The sequence below is a fragment of the Beta vulgaris genome, chromosome 2 (genome assembly GCF_026745355.1).
Source record: "Beta vulgaris subsp. vulgaris cultivar EL10 chromosome 2, EL10.2, whole genome shotgun sequence".
NCBI lineage: Eukaryota > Viridiplantae > Streptophyta > Magnoliopsida > Caryophyllales > Amaranthaceae > Beta > Beta vulgaris.
The window spans coordinates 7,735,618-7,755,940 of record NC_079203.1 but is presented as its reverse complement, the minus strand read 5'-3'; the positions used below and the strand labels follow the sequence as shown (position 1 = coordinate 7,755,940).

At 35.2% G+C, this 20,323-nt stretch overlaps 1 protein-coding gene and 1 non-coding gene across 2 annotated transcripts; one reads left to right on the top strand and one right to left on the bottom strand.

The window, feature by feature from the left end:
• The first annotated feature begins 7,212 nt into the window (after window positions 1–7,212).
• LOC109136304 (uncharacterized) lies at window positions 7,213–13,367 on the top strand. The gene is made up of 5 exons (XR_007270923.2): window positions 7,213–7,395; window positions 9,612–9,901; window positions 9,994–10,282; window positions 11,650–12,600; window positions 12,722–13,367. It is a non-coding gene; the product is annotated as an uncharacterized LOC109136304 (transcript).
• A 616-nt stretch (window positions 13,368–13,983) lies between these two features.
• On the bottom strand, window positions 13,984–18,131 carry LOC125494670 (protein FAR1-RELATED SEQUENCE 5-like). Its single transcript, XM_048638352.2, has 8 exons — window positions 18,023–18,131; window positions 17,224–17,435; window positions 16,247–16,901; window positions 16,026–16,143; window positions 15,470–15,538; window positions 15,170–15,378; window positions 14,530–14,675; window positions 13,984–14,178 (listed from the first exon to the last, which is right to left on the bottom strand). Exons 1-8 carry the CDS (start codon window positions 18,129–18,131, stop codon window positions 13,984–13,986), a joined length of 1,713 nt encoding a protein of 570 aa, XP_048494309.2.
• Window positions 18,132–20,323: the final 2,192 nt, after the last annotated feature.

Below are 20,323 nucleotides of genomic sequence, written 5' to 3'. Positions count from 1 at the left end.
AAAAAAACCTATTAAGCCCTGTGTCAAGGTCATGCATAGTACTACGCCATTCCCAGCCTCCATCGCTGCTATTGCTGATCAACCTGAGAAGAAGCAAGCAATCATTGATATGGGCTTCGATGGTCTACTTGAGTTAGACATGCCAAGGAATGACCCCATCTTCTGTGCTAGGCTCGTAAGCCGATATTGTGTGGGTAGTGGCTCCCTCTTGCTACGCCGAGGCAGGGAAATCGATATCAGGGAAATCGATGTCCACTTGGTGTATGGGATTCCACTAGGAGGCTTGGTCGTTGATGAGACCAAGGAATTGCAGGAGAATGATGCTGACTTTAGGAGTATGATCGAGGACTGGAGGGCATATGTTAGCGTCCAGAGGGGTTCACCATACATTTCTACGATGGCGACGCAGCTTGCTGATGCCACAGTGCCAGTTACGGACAACTGGAAGAGGACCTTCCTAGTGGTGGCCGTTAACTGCTGCATTAAATCGACCCTAAACCCCCAGCCTCTCACAAACTTCTTGTCAGCTACCATTGACATCAACAACATCCCCAACTACAACTGGTGCAAGTACACCACTGAATCATTGCTTCATTCAGCTCGTGCTTGGCAAGAGGATACCACTAGATTCTTTGCTGGTCCTCTGCCTTCCTTACAGGTACACATATGCCACCTAATATTACATTGATATTGTCCATATGCCATTGTCTGCTCTCTTTTTGTGATGTTACTACAGTACTGTACATTGGTATTGTATTGATTGTTCACTATTTTAGTCCAGTTGTACATTATTGTGAAACATGAGTTTCTTATGTACATTGTTACTTAACTGATTGTTCACTTGCCTTATCTCGTTGTACATTGCCACTAAAATTATATCGATACTGTCCATATGTCCATTGCTTCTCATAATATGCCATTGTCTTATCTCTTCTTGTATTGTATAGTTTGTTCACTATTTTAGTCCAGTTGTCCATTTTTGTGAACCATGAGTTCTAAATGTGGATGACTAAATGTACATTATTACTTAACTGATTGTTCACTTGCGTTGTACAAATGTACATTATTAATGTCGAATGTTGTAAGTCATGTGCTCTTCTCTCCTGTTGTTGTGCTACTACAGTAGTGTACATTGGTTTTTATTGATTGTGATGTCTTCTCTGAGTTGTACATTACTGTGAACCATCTGTTTCTAAATGTGAATGACTTAATGTACATTACCCTAAGATTGTCATGTTAATTCGCTATTTGCTATTTGCTCTACTATTTGCTAGGTCTGCTATTTTGATCATCTACAGAAGGAACAACACAAGCCTCCCCGTCAATTCCCGCTACTCTCTATATGGAAACGGGAAATTATCAAGAGCAGGATTTCTTGGGAATTCAAGTCCGGAGTTGGGATGGGGACTGTTCTCCCAAGGATCCCTGCTCCCATGCACGGGCAACAAGATGAACAACAACAACAATAAGTAATCCACCTTCTCTAACATATATTCATAATGTGTTGTTTTGCCATGTATAATGTACATTGTCCTAACAATACTCTACTTCAGCAGCAAAATTTACAAGACCAACAACCCCAACAACACCAAGAAGATCAACAACAACAGGTAATGCCTCCTGCTTGTACACATTAAATATATATACTGGTGTACACAGTAGACCGTTGTGGTGTACATTGTAATTGTCTTAATGTACACCAATTTTATTGTGTTGTTCATTATAGATTATACATTGCACATCATCTTGTTGTACATTGTTATTGCTCTATTGTACACACGGTTTATCAGGATCTACAATCTCTCATCTAATATGTCTATGTACATTGGACTTACAGTCACTTACTTGTTTGTTTCAGCAACAGCAACAACTCTAACAACAATAACGACATCAACAACAACAAAATCAGCAACAACAGGTAATTCCTTCTGGTTGTACAATTTATTTTTTATACACAATATTTGTATACACATATAATTTCTGCTTTGAACAATGTACACCACCTTCTTGTACATATTAAATATATATACTGGTGTACAAAGTAGACCGTTGTGCTGTACATTGTAATTGTCTTAATGTACACCAGTTTTATCGTTTTGTACATTATACATTGCACATCATCTTGTTGTACATTGTTATTGCTTTAATGTACACACGGTTTATCAGGATGTACAATGACTCATCTTAATTGCCTATGTACATTGGGCTTACAGTCATTTACTTGTTTGTTTCAGCAACAACAACAACTCCAACAACAATAACAAGATCAACAACAACAAAATCAGCAACAACAGCTAAGTGCTTCTGGTTGTACAAATTATTTTTTATACACATATAATTCCTGCTTTAAACAATGTACACCACCTTCTTGTACATAATTTCTGGTTGTACATTGTCCGTTGTGGTGTTGTACATTGGTTAGTTACTCTTTGTACATTGAGTACTTACAGATTGTATATTGGGATTTCTTACAGCAACAGCACCAGCAACATCCTCAACAACAACAACAACCACTCAATGACCTTGAGGTGACCCCTTTCTTTTAAATAAATCTATATGTTACATATTTATCACACATATACAGTATTCTAACAATTTTTTTTATTTTTCAATCTTGAAAATCAAACTTCATCAATCTTTGTTCCAAGTTCACAGCTAATCTCATTGAGTTGACGGCCTTACTGAACCAAGGCCCGCATCTCAATCTAGATCCCATGGTTAGCAGCTTTTCCTCATCCATTATTCAGGCCATTTGGACTCGGTATGAAAATGCCGCGCAACCTTCAATCAATCCTACTCCTAACCCTCTCCCTGATCAAGGCAACCCCTCATTCTGAGTCAAGACGCCGCATTTTTCCACTCCTCGGAGCTTTGGGAAATGTTGGACCAGGCTGTTCAATCACATCTCAAACCGCATGAAGCACCAGGTGGATTTGATGCCCCAACTTTCAGCCTGGACTTGGAGTTAAGCATGGGCAGGCCTCCACAACGACAAGATCAACCATCTTCCTCATTTTCCCCATCTCTGTCGCTGGGTGATTTTTTCAAAGATCACGAGGACCTCCATGTTGATAAAATCTTCCAGTCCAACAAGCCTAACACTGATCCGCCTAAGGGGTAATCCCTATGTGGACTAACTTTCATACTGTACTCTTGGCTCATTGCCCCAGTATTTTCACTAATTAACTAACACGAACTAGTTACTTTTGTTCCCTGGATATTTCCTTTGTGTGAGTGTTTTCTTAGTAGACATATGCCAATGATTTTTAATATATTTATGATTGGATTTACCCCAGTTTCAACGCTGAAGTAGATGTCTTTACACAACAACCTCACATCCAATCAAATGAAAGGTATCTAGTTCATTTGATGTCTTGTTTGGTATTGTACATTCTACTCCCCTATATGATCATTGGTTTGTTGTGGTTGTTCATTCTACTCCCCTGTATGTTCATTCTACTACACTAACCTGCCTATGCTCAATTCAATTGTTCTTGTTTGATTAATGTACTCTACTTATTGTACCCTGTGTTGCTTACTAATGATCATTGTGATCAGTAACATGATCATTGTGCTTTAGCTCAGATGATGATAATCTTGTGTTGTACATTAAACACTCCATGATGTTCAGTAGTTTACTTCGGTTATTGAATGTGTTAGTTACTCCCCTTTATGTTCATTGGTGTATTGTGATTGCTCAATAATGTGCAATTGATCAATGCACCTGTTCTTACTTGATCAATGTACCCTAATTATTGTTCATTGTGTTGGTTTCTGATGATCATTGTGATCTATTATCTTGTCCAGCTAATCTAATGTTAATTTAGTGTTGTACATTCTACTCCCCTGTATGTTCATTGGTTTATTGTGGTTGTTCATTCTACTCCCCTGAATGTTCATTCTACTCCACTAACCTCCCTATGCTCAATGCAACTGTTCTTCTTTGATCATTGTACTCTTATTATTGTACACTGTGTTGCTTTCTAATGATCATTGTGATCAGTTATATGTAACCATCTTAGTTAGCTCATATGATTGCTCAATAGGGTGCACATGATCAATGATCACATAGTGTTGTACATTGGGTTGATCATTGTACAATGCTTAATGTTTTAGTATGGGTTCTTTTGTTCATTGCTAATTTTAAAACCCATAGTGTTATGTATGGTGATCTAATGCAAATGGAGGATTATACAGCTGACTAGCTTCTAAGTAGTTCAATGAGGTATGCATTTATTATCATTTTTCCTTGCCAAATCAGAAGTTTTTCCTTGCCACATCCTAACTTGTACTACGTCTGTTTCTTTTGGAAGAGATGACGAATCAGGGTCAGAAGATCAATCCCCCCACCCCGGTAACTCATCTTCCTCTTTATCTACTGTGCAGTACCTAATAACTTCCAAGTTTACATTTTACTGTTTAAAAATGCATAATCTAGAAATGAAGAAGTATCGATCGGAATTACTACAAGCAAGCCACACCGCACAATCATCAAACCCGCAATTTTCCGATCTCCATATTTGGTCAAGTACTCCCACCTAATAGCAGAGAAAAGAGGAAAGCGACAAATAGACAACACCTACTTGGCAGACTTTGCTTTTGCTGCTGGAGATAATGAGTAAGTTATAAGCTACTTGCCCTACTTTGCCTCTACATGAATGTACATTAACAAATATATTCATGTACTTTGTGTTTAAAACTACTTGCCCTACTTTCTCTCTACATGAATGTACATTAACAAATATACTCATGTACTTTGTATTTTGTCTTTGTTGTACATTAGCTAATATAATCCTACTATATAACTAATCCTTATCAAGTGTGAACCACTACTATTCAAATTGGTATTATTTACTTGTACATTAATTATTGATTACCTCTTGCTCAACCTCAGGGACTTGCTCTACGATGATGGTAACACATTCCTCAACAGATCCCACTTCCTTTCTTTGGGGGATGACGTGGAAATTTGGAACGGCTTCCTTGATGCATGGGCACGTATCCTGAACCAACATAATTCGGATCGAATGGCTGGCTCAACTCAACGACTTTTCTTTTCAACTATAGCACATGTACATCTCTTTCATTTAGTTCTTCTATTTCTTTTAATTTACTTCTGTTATGTATTCAGACCCGATTTTATTGTAAGCACTTATTGTTCCCCAATGCTTCAAATCCTCCCCCGAGCACCCCTGAGCAAGCGGAGGAAGATAGGAAGACTGCAAGACTCACTGAGAATACAAGAATGGAACAATTTGTGGAAAAGCTCACCTATGAGAACAGGGCATTACACATGTAGACCAGTTTGAGTTGGTAAGCTCTATCAATACTGTCATGTATGTTTTGATGCTTTAATTGTTCACTATATCGCCAATTATTTTAATGTACATTGTCACTTACGTGATTGTTCACTGATATTTTCTATATGTACATTGCTTTGACACTTCTCTAACCCTATCATCTCAACTACTTATTGTACATTGTCATTCACTTCATTGTCCACTTGTACATTACTTTGTCCAGTAACCTCTATTCCCATATTGTTATGTATGTTTTAATGCTTTAATTGTTCACTATATTGCCACTTATTTTCATGTACATTGTCATTCAAGTGATTGTTCACTGCTGTTGTCTATATGTACATTGCTTTGCCACTTCTCTGACCCTATCATCTCAACTACTTATTGTACATTGTCATTCACTTCATTGTCCATTGGTACATTACTTTGTCCAGTATCCTCTATTCCCATATTGTTATTTATTTAATGTACACTGTCTTCATATTGATTGTTCTCTGAATGATATTGATTGTACTTTATCCAGTATCCTCTATACCCATCATGTTATTCATTTAATGTACACTGACGTTATATTGATTGTTCTCTGAATGATATTGATTGTACATCCTAATGTCGCAGGTTTTCTTCCCTGTGTGCGCATCAGACCATTTCTATGTCTTTTGCTTAAACTTCACCAAGATGACTTTGGATATACTTGACAACAGAATATTGCCAGAAAATGTCTCCATTCACGACAAATATAAAGACTACCCAGCTAAAATTGTAAGTTCCAACCAATTTCATCAAGCGCTACCCCATCTTTTTACAATCTTCTCACCTATTGCTTGTGTCCAGGCAATTGCTTATGGTAGGTTTCTGGTATCCCTTGGCTTCAACATGATAAGTACACCTCTAAGGCCTCGCATAGTGGAAATGCCCTGGAGAACTAACAGCAACACTACCTATGACTGTGGGATTTTCGCGATGCGACACATGGAAAAATATAACGGTGAATGGGAAGCCAACTTTGAAACTGGCCTCGTAGCTGATAATGTAAGCAACTCTTCAAACAAAAATATACTTCTTTATATGATCATATTCACTGCATGTCTTTTACATGTACAATACTTAGATTATCATTGCATCTCTTTTACATGTACATTAAGGACAATATGATGTTCACTGCATGTTTTTATCAAGCACATAATCTTGCTCCATTGTTCAGTCAAAATATACTTCTTGATATGTTCATGTACATTGTATTTTATGTTAATGTTCGGTTTATCTCTTTCACATGTACATTTGACTTAAATCTTCATTTTATGTCTTTTATATGTACACTGTATTTACTTAGATGTTCATTGTATGTCCCTTACATGTACATTGATTTTATTATGATAGTCACTGCATGTGTTTTACATGTACATTACTTAGATTATCATTGCATCTCTTAAACATGTACATTAAAGCCAATATAATGTTCACTGCATGTTTTTTATCAAGCACATTATCTTGCTCCATTGTTCAGTCAAAATATATACTTCTTCATATGTTCATGTACATTGTATTTTATATTAATGTTCGGTTTATCTCTTTCACATGTACATTTTACTTAAATCTTCATTTCATGTCTTTTACATGTACAATGTATTTACTTAGATGTTCATTGTATGTCTTTTACATGTACATTTATTTTAGGATGATAGTCACCCACTAGTAGAAAAAACCTCTTTTGCTATTTTACATATGCTTGGGTTGTTTTAACAACCCGAGCATTTGACAAGTTTTTGGAAAATTTTAAAAAAAAATTCACAAATGCTCGGGTTTTGAAAAACAACCCGAGCATTTGACTAATTTAACACTTTTTTTTTTTGGAAAGGAATTTAATACTTGGAAGTTGGAACGTAAAGTCTAAAACTATTCCCCCCTCTAATCTCTGTTCTCTCTCTTTCCCTCTCCACTCACTCTGGATGTGCTCCTTAATTTTTCTCTCTCTTCCCCTCTTCACTCAGTCTCGATCTGCTTCTTCGAATGCCGCATCCTGCCGTCGCTGCTGAAGAACCAAATTTTCAAGCCTTCTCTCACGAACGGTTCGTTGATGTCGTTATATCTGAAGGTAACCCTAATTCTTGCTTTCTCTCTCCTTGTTCTCAGATCTGAAGGTAACATTGACTTTATGTTAGTGCATTTTTTAGGTTTTGCGAATTGATTCTTCATTTATTTTGTTTAATTCGCGAATAACAGTTTGCCATATTTGATTTTCTATTAGTGCGTCTGTTTTAGGTTTCGTGACTTGATTTTTATAAATTTGTATGATTTTTGGTCGTGAAGTTATCAATCTAATTTATGAAGTATTAGGGATTTTGATGTTTGATTTCGAAAAGGTTGATTTTTCGATGGTTTACTGGAGTTTGTGATTTGACTGAATTTTGATTCTGATGATGATATCACTTTGAGCGAATATCAGTTTGCCATGCTTGCTGTGAAACAAAAATGACACTCCCTTCATCTCTTATTGTTTGCCACATTTCCTTTTGATTACTTTTTCAAGAGTTGTATTGAGTGAGTAGTTCTGTGATTTTGCAAGTGGAGTAGGAGAAAAAGTAGAGAGAGATTGTGGACCACGTCACCTAAAAAGATTCATATGAAAAAGATTCATTGTTGTAATAGAACTTGAGTGCTGATATTCACAGCCAAGAAGGGTTTTAGTTAAGTATCACAAAGGCCAAACATTTACCACCATAGGGTTTTTGTTAGCTTTGGATTAAATTTTTTTAGTATTTATTTAGTTCAGTTCACAATTAAGTTCAGTGAATCTAGATTACGATTCTGGTCAACTTGTAGGTGTTTGAGTTCATGATTAATTGTAGTTGTTTGAGTTCATGATTATTTTTTGTAGTAGCTAGTGCAAGCAACTGGTTTCTGTTTCTTATGCAAAAAAGGTTTTAAGGTTTAGCCGCAAAGATCAAAATAGGCAACTGAGAAAGTGTTGTAAGTTATAGTACAGTTAGCTAAATATCCATAATATTAGTCAAGGAAGCTACTTGTATCTCCATAATAATCTTTGGATCTGTCATTGTGCCATTGCTTAGTAGTCAGCTTGTTATATTCCATCTTTTCCTCATGCTCTTCACTTTGGCATGAAAGCACCTTGCATTTTATGTTCACTTCATGCACAACTAATTTGCTAATGACTTCTGTTCCCATATAGCCTCTTTCGTCAACAGCAGAATTTTCAGGTTGTTGCTTCCCTACTTTCGTCCCTTTCTTCTGAAATTAACTCTGGTTATGATCTGCATTAAGCTTGACAAACAATAACTGAAAGTGTATTTAGGAAAATGGGAAAGAATAATCTATAAAGATAGTGGTTCAATTAATGATGCTCAGATAATAGTTGGCGGGATATTCGCTGAATTCTTATCAATCCAACATATTTTACTTGTTTTCCCTGATTTGATTGTCTCGTTGTTGCTCAAATGTTTCTTTTCAGTATAATTGCTGAAGTCTGACATTAAATGTCAGGCAGTATTCCTTCTACATCATATTTGAGTTAGATATGTGTCCATGAACCAATCATCCTAACTTCGTGACCCAATATTTACTTTATGATATCATTCAGTTCTATTTGACACTGTGCTTTGTGACCTTTAACAACTCCAACTTTTTTAGCTTGGGAGAATTCTATTAGTCTGTGCCGGAGCTATGCCTTTGCTAAGATGTATTATTGTTTTAATTGCTCATATCTGCTATTATTACCAAGGGAAAAGAAGAGCCTCCTGATATTGTGTTATACTTGTTGGCCAAAACCTTAGATTGTGATAGTTAAAGAATAGGATAAACCTTCAAATGAGCCTGTCAAGGCGATCATCATATCCTTTTATTGGCGAGGGCTCATGCTATTTAGGTGCAGGGGTACCCTTCTGTTGGCAAATAGACACTGAAAAGGCTGAAACAGACAGTTTTACCTTATCTTTCAATGTAGTGCCATTAGATTATTATCATATTACGGGTTGTTGTATTTCTTGAAGAGTTTCTTTAGTCGACTACCTATGATAAGAAGTTGGATTGCATATTGTTATTGTTTTATGGAGCTATGAGTTAGGTCTCAATCTGGGCATGAGTGAACCATCACCACTATAATGGTCTCATCATTGCAGTGATCTATTGACTATCTTGTGCAACGATTATGTGATATACCTTTGCAAATATGTGGCCCTGGTTAATCGCTGACTTAGAAGTTGCTTCTGTTTGGTGGTTCTGCTGTAAATTGCTTGTGCAGCTTGTCATAGACTACCGTAAAATTAATCTGTTTTCTCTTTTTATTGATTGCAGAGCAAAGCTAAGGCAGAAAAAAATCAAGCGATGGAACACTCAATGAGTGAAATCAGTTATGTGCAATTGAGAAGCTCACTTTTGAACCGCCACCTATTTATTGTACTCGATGTGGTGCTCGAATAAAACGAAATGCGATGTATTACACTGTTGGAGCTGGTGATACACGTCACTCTTTTTGTATTCCATGTTGTAATGAAGCGCGTGGTGATACAATTGCTATTGACGAAACTGCAATTCCCAAGATTAAGCTGGATAAAAAGAAAAATGATGAAGAGACAGAAGAATGGGTAAGTTTCTCAGTTGGATGTTTGATGTCGTTGCAGCCATAGGTAACTCCATTTTATGGTTCTCTTACAATTCATACTATTCTTCTTTGCAGTGGGTGCAATGTGATAAATGTGAAGCCTAGCAGCATCAGATATGTGCGTTGTTTAATGGAAGACGGAATGATGGTGGTCAAGCTGAATACACATGTCCTTATTGCTATATGCAAGAGATTGAAAGGGGAGAGCGTAAGCCATTGCCGTAAAGTGTCGTTCTTGGGGCAAAAGATTTGCCAAAAACGATTCTCAGTGACCACATTGAGCAACGGCTATTCAAAAGATTGAAACAAGAGAGACTAGATAGGGCGAGAGTCTCTCCGTACATTTGTTTATCATGAAATCTTGGTATGTTTCGGTGTTTAATTTATGTCATTAATGATTGCTTAACGTGTCTTTCTTTTTAAAGCAATTGACACGCCATTTTGCAGGTCGGGTACCTGGAGTATTGTAAGTTATCTCTAGTCTCTTCACCTAGATCCACCTGCTTTGCTCAGAAAACCTTCCTTCTTAGTTTTTTCGGCCCCCCAACTTCCAAAGTCTGCACGCCCAAGAGAGAGACAAAGAGAGTCGCAATTGGGGTGTCAAAATTAAGTTTTAATCTCAATGCGACTAACTATATGATGTATTAAATAAAAATGTTGCTATGGTTAAAGTCCCATACTCCCATGCCTCGTGAAGGTCTATACATCTCATAGCATTTGAAATTCACCACCCTTCAATCACACTGCTGTATGACCTTAATTTACTCTATATTTTGCTTTGATCCCTTGCTTCACTGCTAATTATTATTGCCTTGTGAAATGATTAAACTTGATCATTAATGTGGTTGGCTATATATGCATCTTAACATATTTCATGGTATATATATTATCTAATACTAGGGTCACTAACAGTTACATGTGGAAGTGTATTTAAACGTGAGATGCATCAGCCTCGAAGTCACTCACTGTGATATGCTAGTGCATGGGGTGGTAGGGAGAATATAGTTAGAGTAAGTGCCTTTATAGTTTATCTTCCTTAGCCATCGATTGAGGTATCACTTGATCTACTTGTTCATGCAAAACAAACTCCGTAGGTTCACTATTTGCTAGCTTTCATTTGCAACGCTGGTAATCATTTTCCCATTTGCTAGGTTTATTAAAAGAAGCATGCATGGCAGTCTATATTATGGCCTAGCCTATACGATTCTATTTTAGTCTTCTGATATGTTGCAAAAAGTAATTGGTTTATGTAATCCTTTATAAACTGTAATATTTTACATTATAACTAATCTGCTTAATCCCCGTCAAAAATGAAAAAAAAAAAACCTAATCAGTTTAATCAGCTCTACAACAACATAGTATACTTTACACAGGTTCGTCTCTCTCTTCACATCTCACCAGTCCATACATATTTACTGATCCATTCACTCAATCCTAGTGAATCTTGAAAATTTTGGAACTAAACTACAGTCATATCATTTATGTAATGAGAGATGTCTTCATCAATGTCTTTACATTAATTTTGTATCTTATTGATCTGTGCATCAAGAAGTGATGAAAACTGGGCTCTGATTCTTGTAAGTGGTTAAATCTGAAGGAGTAATGCTATTTGTGAACCATATCAGTGTTATATTTAAGTAGTGAATGTATTTCTGTTTTCTATTATTAGTAGTATGGTGGAGTTTTGCTGTCTGATTATCATCCTCATCTTTCCCTTTTTTAAAATTATAGGAAGAATGTATCTGTAGAAGCCCTAACAATTGAATCCGAACCTAAGCAAGAGGACAGTTGCACTCGTGAACCTTCAAAGCTTCGAATGGAAATCTTAGATGTTCCCGGGGTATTTGAAGCTAACGAAATGAGCAAGAAAAATAGCATTGCAAGTGTACCCAAGAAGGTTTCATACAACTTCTTATTACTTTTTTCGTTTTCTTAAGGTGACTTTTTCATCTTAGCTTACTAGCACCCCATGTGCTGCAATATAGTCTTGACTTGTTTAAATTTGTTGGCTTTACATTTATTTGCTGATCTGAAGCAACTAGCTACCATTACAGCTCGCTCTGTCGGTCCACAAGCAAGGTCTTTCTCGCGGGCCAAAAGTATTTATTCCACTCGCTTTGTCTCTCTCTACAATTGCTGCTTGAAAGTTATCTTTTTTTTTGTTTACTCATCGATAAAGAAAGTAGCTTGTGGTCTTTAATTATATTTATACCTTGGTTTTAGAAGTAGCTTTTGCTTGTTACTTTATTGATATTTTTCCTTATTCGAGAAGGCAGGTTGGGCTCCATAAATTGCTTTTCTTAAGAAATCGCAAAACTCTTTCATCTCGAATTTGCTCATATTTACTTGCTGATAGGTTTCAGTAGTTATTCGAGAAGGGGCAAATCTTGTCAGTCTAAGAGTTGGGAAGAAGATACTCCACCAAAGAGACCTGTGTATGCCACAGCAGGAGGAAGATACATGACTTAGATACTAGCTTGTGTTTTTATCGCTCATTAAGATGATTTCTGGGTTCTTTTGCTTTCACAGTTAGCGGGAGGTCTTGCTGGTGAGACTCCACATATGATTAGTGTTGCTGTGAAAGGCTTGGCTTATGAATTTTCTGATCTTCTTTCAAGTGCATACAGTCTGTTGCCCTCCTCGATTCTTCTTCTTCAGAGGAAGAACAAAGAGATCATTAAAGTATGTCGAATTCTGTTGTAGACCTGTTTTTTTTAGTTTGTTTAACTACATGGCGACCTTAGCCTTTTTTGGTTAAAGGATTATTGTTAATTTATTGACCATTGTTGCCTTGTTGGTTCAGGCTAATTTGGGTCTACTTAAGGTGTTGGTTGCAAAATAACAATCTGAGAACCTGCAGAGTCACCTAACTAGTGGGACGATTAGTCATTTTTTATTATTCACAGTAATTTTTTATTATTCATATGGGATCTGTAATATTCAGGAACAAAAATATTAGAAATATAACTCTTTACCTATATATAATTTATTATGTATTAATTTAGTGTAAAAAAAAAATTTTAAAATTTTTTTTTTATATTTTTTTTGGCCTCAAATGCTCCGGTTTTCCCTAAAAACCGGAGCATTTGTGTTGCCAAACGCTTCGGTTGCAACCGGAGCATTTGTAAGAGTCTCAAATGCTCGTATGGCATCTGCTACGCATGCAACACGGAGCATTTGTGGCTTAAAAAACCGGAGCAATTGAGGTTTTTTCTACTAGCATGTCTTACTCATATTCCTAAACCTCACACAATTCATTTGTTCTCAGTTTGACAAGATCAAGCAACTGAGAATCCAGTACTGCATTGACATTGTTATGAGCAAAGTCAACAACCGTGCTACCTGGGTTGCTGATTCTGCCAAGGCGCAAGCTAAAGGGAAGTCCAAACACACATAGATTACTAAACCAAACATCTGATTCCCCCGCACCCCAACCATTTCTAGAATTACTTTTGTGTTAACAAAACAATACGATTGCTTGATACTTCTTTTCTAGAATACTTTTGTATAGCAACAACTACTAACTTTTGAGCTGCTAACTTCAAAATATTTGACATATATTCTATCCCATGTGTGATTTGAACAAATTTGCTCTTTCCTCCTTTTTATAGGATGTACATTATCATTCCTTTTATGTTCACATCAATTTTCTCCATAGTTCAAACATTCAAATAATTATACACATTTTCTAACATATTTTCAGATAATAGCCTCGTGTTTTCAAGTGATTCCAACATTCAAAAGTGTGACTTCACCATTTTTACATCACATTAGGTGCCAAAATACAACTTCTTTACCCATATCTTTAGCATGTACATTATCAATACTTTCATGTTCACTAACTAAAGTTAACATATACACCAATTATAAACATTGTATAAGTTAACACGACCTCCAATTCATAATAAGGAGTTTTTTGGGTGTTTTGGACCAAGTACAACGTGAATGAGCTACATGAATTACAAAAAATAAATAGTGTATCAACAACTCATTCATGGTGGACTACGTTTCATTTCCCAAAAAGCTCTTCAAAATATTCATGTTAGGTTACCAAAATATCGTTTCTCAATTACCGAACAGCTTCTCAGAATATTCGTGGTAGACTTCCAAAGCAGCTTTGTGATGCGGCTGCTCAACTTTACTACCTTCCCCAGGGATGTGGTTAATAGAGAAATAATCATCAGGACCATACACATCAAGAAGAGACTTGTTCTGTGTTGAGTGAGCTACAGTGCTTTCTTCAGGGATATCAATGTATTCCTGTAATAGTCAAAGTTAGCTGGCTAAACTAATTAAAAAAAATTATCTTCTAATTACATTGACCATTCACCATGTTGAAAATGTACAAGATTACAAAGACACAAAGAACATTCCTATATATACAATGTACATCGTTTCAACATATCCACACAAATATGCCATCATGGTATCCTACTACCACATAATCATACAATGAACATGTAACAATAACAGATGAACACATATAATACCAATGTACATCAATAATACACAAAATATGCCATCATGATATCCTACTATCCAAATTACCCAATAATGAACATGTTACAATAACAGACGAACATTTGGGGAATAGCATTGTACAATGAGTACCTGGATAGATTTTTGCGCTTTTGCCTTGTTCCTCAATGCAGCTTTCTCAGCAGTTTTCTTCCACCCTCTTAACATGTTCACCTGCTTTTCCACAGTGCTTTTCAACCTTACATTTCTAGTTCCTTTCTTCCTCTTTTTAGGTGGATCTTTCACAACAGGATATATAAATTTTGCACGTCATCAATTGTGATTGATTCATCAACTTTCCCAATAAGCAACCCAACCTTTGACTTCAAATCACTTAAAGCATTCTCCACAAACTTCCTAGTAGCTATGTCATGTTGAGTTGAATTGATTATGGATAAAGCATCCCTTGTAGTTTGAACATGTCACACCGACGCTTGAAGAATGTTTACATCCTTCCCAACGTCATCGTCAACTCTTGTACACATAGCATGTTTTGCCCATCTACCCAAAATGTATCTTTGGGGAATTTTTTCAACATTATGTATGTGAAAAATCCTCAATGAATGGTAACATAATAAACCCATCACAGTGAAATACTTGCATGTGTAATCAATTGTCATATTTTGTTGGTCAAATCTAACAAGATGCATTAGATATTCTTTCTCAGTGCGGCCCACATGGTATTCAAAGAAAGGGGGATCATACTTGACTAGTTTCTGGCAAAATGACGCACCTCTTATGAAATTTTTTTCCTCAAATGTCAAATACACAGCCACAGTGTATATCTTCTTCGCCTCATTTAGTAACTTAACATCTACAAATGCTAGATGTTTGTTGCCATTAAGTGCATTGTAATCTTCACCATTCTCCCTATCCCTCCATTCCTCAACAACATCTATAAAAACCTTGCAGAAATCGCAAAGGCCTTGCATGCTATGAAGCCTTTGATTCAAGGAATGATTTGTAGTCTCACTTCTTTGAGAAGACAGCACCCCCCCCCCCTGAGAAGTAATCCTTGGAGTAAACTGGACACCACATCTTCCTTAACTTGTACAACCTAATCAACCAAGGACATGCAGCACACTTGTACTTGGTAATCATACTGCATACATAATACAGTGAAAAACTCTGATAAATCCAATGATCATTCCTCTTACACCAATGAACAATATTTGTTATTAAATGAACATAAATTTGTACACATTCATAATATAATGTACATTACATCATGACATTTACTGAGCTAAAAATTATCACATAATAATAATGTACATTAATACAACAATATTCCATTCATCAACACACGCACAACCATAATCATATCACACACACAATAAAGTGAATGATCAATACCCTTTGACAATGTACATTCCCTTTCTCAACACTCATTTAATAATGCACATTAAATCATCACAATTATTGAGATCGGAATAACATACTAATGCTGTAAATTTAATCACCAAACCTTACATTCAACAAAATATTCATTATGCATTGAACATTGAGATGAGAACAATGAACAATAAAACAACAATTGAACATATGTTCGTTTAGCACTGAACATTGAGCTGAAAACAATGAACAATTACCTTTTCCAGTAGTGCTTGAACTCACTCTTGGTCTCACAATGTTTTAGAACATAATTGAATAGATCCACAAATCCAGCCTTTCCCCACAATGCTTTTATATTGTTGATGCAATTTTTCCCTATATGCCATATACACAGAGATGTATAACATTGGGAAAACAATGCTTATAGCCTTGGCCATCGCGGCATCTTGGTCAGTCATAATGGTAATTGGCGACCTACCTCCCATACTCTTCAAAAACGAGTCAAACAACCACACAAAAGAATCGGTGTCTTCGTTTAATAGGAAACCAACTCCAAACATCACATTCCTTTGGTGATGGTTCATCCCAACAAACGGACCGCAAATCATCCCATACTTATTCGTGCGGTACGTCGTATCATGAACAACTAAATCTCCAAACACTTCATAATCCTTTCTCATTCTTCCATCTCTCCAAAAAAAACTTATTAAGTGCCCTATAGCATCTAGTCGAACGTCATAATAAAAATCATATTTTGTTGCTTGTCTTTGCGTAAAGTTCTTAATCAGTTGGTTACTATCACAACCATCAAGTTCTTTCTTTCTTTGAGTAGCAACTGCATCATAAGCATCTCTGTTCGCAAAACCAAGATTTGCAGATCCCCCGGCTTCCTTCCTCAATACACGCACAGCTTCAGCAACCCCAACTCCACAACTTCTCAAATTATTAATCATGTGCAATTGTTCAACTGTCACTTTCCTATGAGATCTTATTAAATGTCTTTGTTTCAATGGCACCATTGGGTGATTGTGAATCATATGGTGCTTAGTAACAATAAAAAGTCCAGACTCTTTGGAAACATCAAATTGAATAAACGCTTTACATCCACAACGTTGATCAATCTTAGTATATGCCTGTGCCAAAAAGAACATCATGTATACTTAGTGAACATTGACTTTGCAGTAATGATCATCCACAAATTTTTAAAACACTATGATTTGAAACAAATCAAATAACTATCTCATGTATACTAATTTATACCACTATATATAATAACATATGATATACTAATGTACATATTATCATGACCACACACAACATACCAAATACCTCAAGTATACTCTAGTGAACATTAGCTTTCAGTTAATGATCATCACCATCCCATAACACTATTATATAAATTTAATGTACATATTATCATGACCTACATTAAACCACACACAACATAACACATACCTTAGGCACACCACCTTTTTTGTCTTTCAATCCTTCACGACTACAAACCAAAAAATGTTGTATGATGGTCTTTGTATCATATCTCCAACAAACTTTGCCCTTCCGGATACCAAATCCGCATGTAAATGCATACTCATTGTATAATTTGTAAGCTTCTTCATCATTAGCAACTTCTTTGTGTATCAATTTAGATGTCTCACACTCAACGTATTCTACAGACACAAAAAAATAAAAATATTAACACATAACAAATATTAACCCTCATATAGAATAATGTACATTGGATGTCACTAAATTGATCACTAAAATACCCTAATTGTACTATTGTTCTTATTGCAGGTAAATTACATTATTTTCCACTTTTTCCCTCCATTTGGCAAATTGGGTATCATGAAACACATAAAGGTTTACACATGCAAAACAGGAAAACATCCATACTTTCAACTTTTGGGAATTTATAATATACATACATGAATATAAGGTACATTCCAATGAAGAACACAATAAATGAAAAATAAATGAGACAAGGCATTAAATTGCTTCTTGCATAATAAATCAGAGACATACAAAGTCAATGATTGACTTATGTAACTACCAAAGTTAAAATTGACTGCGCATATTGACACTTCATGGGATAACATTAAACATATCTGACGTACGTAACCAAAGTACAAAATGCCACTGTACATTAATAGTCAACACATTGAACAGTGTTAAATTCCCAAATGTACATTACTATATTCTTGCACATCAACCAACATGCATTTGTACATTAAAAAAGAGCTACGTAGCTAAATACCATTCTTCTTCTCTAATTCATCTTCTTCTCTTTCTCCTTCATTTCCTAAATCTTCCATTGCATTATCAAGAACAACATTATCAACATCATTTTCACTTATATCTTCCATTTTTCCAACTTTTGTACCATGAAACTTGAAAAGATTTACAAAATGCAAAACCGAAAATCCCCAAAAGTAAACTTTGCCAAATTATAATAGAAAATTATGAAACTCAGAAAGAAATCAATGAAGAAGAAAAAAAAAAGAGAGAGACTTTACATGCTTCTTCTAAAATTAATGAGAGAGAAATAGAGTGAATGATTGATTGATGTAAGTTACAAAGTACAACATGACATTGCATGAGAGAACCCAAGGTGGCCCACTTCAAAAAAGGCGCCAAAACTCAACCAAAATTTGGCCCCCCCCTAAAATACAAGAAACGATGTCGTTTTGCACGAGGTGTAAGTTGCTCATCCTACACCTCGCGGTGCAGGATCTAAATTGCACTAAAAAGAACCGTAGGACCGATGGACTGTTGTGGATAAATCGTTGAATTGTTGAACCAATAAACCGAATTAAAGTGCAACTGAATTCAAACTAAAAGTAATTGCAATAGAATTTTTATTTGTTTTGCCACAAAATCCCTCGTTGCCATGCTAATAATCAGTTTAATTTATGGGGTGTGCTATATACAATAAAAAAAGGCTAAATACAACAAAATAAAAAAAATGTTAACCTACTCTTTTTGGGGTTATTTATGACAAATGATCCCGCTTTGCGGGGTCATCTATAACAAATGACCCCCCTATAGGGGGTCATCTATGATTAATGACCCCATCCCCATTGTAGTACATATAATAGTAACCCGAAAAATATAAAATATGACCTACCAACTTTGAATAATATGACAATAAATTTGAAATTTGAACAATTGAGTATTTCTCATCTTGATTCGTCACTTTCAAGTCCCAGCCCACAACAAATAATGCAGAAGATTTTTTTTTTTTTAGCCTGTGTGCACAAGTACTTATGGTAATTTATTTTGAGCATTGTTGCATCCCTGCATACGAGATTCCTTTTTTTTATTAAAAATATTAAAATGAACCGTGGTTAAGTTAAGCATAATTTTAAATGTTGTATTTAGCCTTTTTTCCTGTATATAGCACTTATTTAATTTATTTTTTAAAAAAGATACACTTAAAAACATTTTTACGGTTTTTTTAGATCTTAGTTTCCCACAATTCTTTTGTTTAGGTCTCACTCCTTCAAACTCTCATGACTAGTCTTATATGCACGCAATGCGTGCGAAAACAAACAAAAGGTCAATTGCGTTGTATTTTTTCTGTTTTTTGAATTGTTCATAAAGTTCATTTTATATTTTTTTTCTGTTTTTTGAAAACCATTAAATCAATGATGGTATAACTATTTTGTTAATTGAGGATATAATGATAAAAGATGGTGAATTTGTATTTTATTACTTAGAGTTATAAAAGGATTTACCATTTTTGGTATCCCCCTTCTCTTCCCTTATTTAATAGAGATATGTTTTTATTGGTGGTGATATTCCTTTTTCCTTTTGTTATTTTTTGTTTTGGTAGTTACTTGAGATAGGTGATCAAGTTACTAATTTGAAAAAATATTTGTTTCTCTTTTGATTTTTTTTGTTTTCCCCCCCTTTTTTTCCTTTTTGTTATTCTATTAGAGGTAACTAGCCTTCATATGCATGCGATGCGTGCGTTAATTTCAAAATTTGTTATTCTATTAGATACTCCATTCATACTTTATTTATGATTAAACTTAAATGTGAAAAATTCAACAGTTAGATGAATTTAGATATATTAATTCGCTAATGTAAAAAAATAAAAAGGTTGTGAGTGATTGTTAACATTGATTTTTTGTGAATGAATATTGAACAGAAAGAACAAAAATAATGAGTTGGTTTAACTGAATTAAAGAGTATCAAAGGTAGTGAATGTTCAGACTTTTCATGTGCACGTTATGTATACCATCTTTTTTTATAAGGTATAAATATTTTGTCCATTTAATTTTTGATTGAAGTATTTGATGCATATACCATTTTAAACTTGTTTTAAATGGCAAGTTGGAATAATAATTTTTAAATGATTTGCTTTTGTAATTTTTTTCGTTCCATTAATTAGATCATTAAGGGTATTTTAGTCACTTCAAAAGAGGACACCACACCTCCTCTCTTGGCTTATACTACCTCTGTTTTTATTTAGTTGCAACATTTTGACTTTCACGCTTGCCAATGTACAATTTCAAATCGTTTTATCTCTAATTGTATGTAAGTAAAAATTATA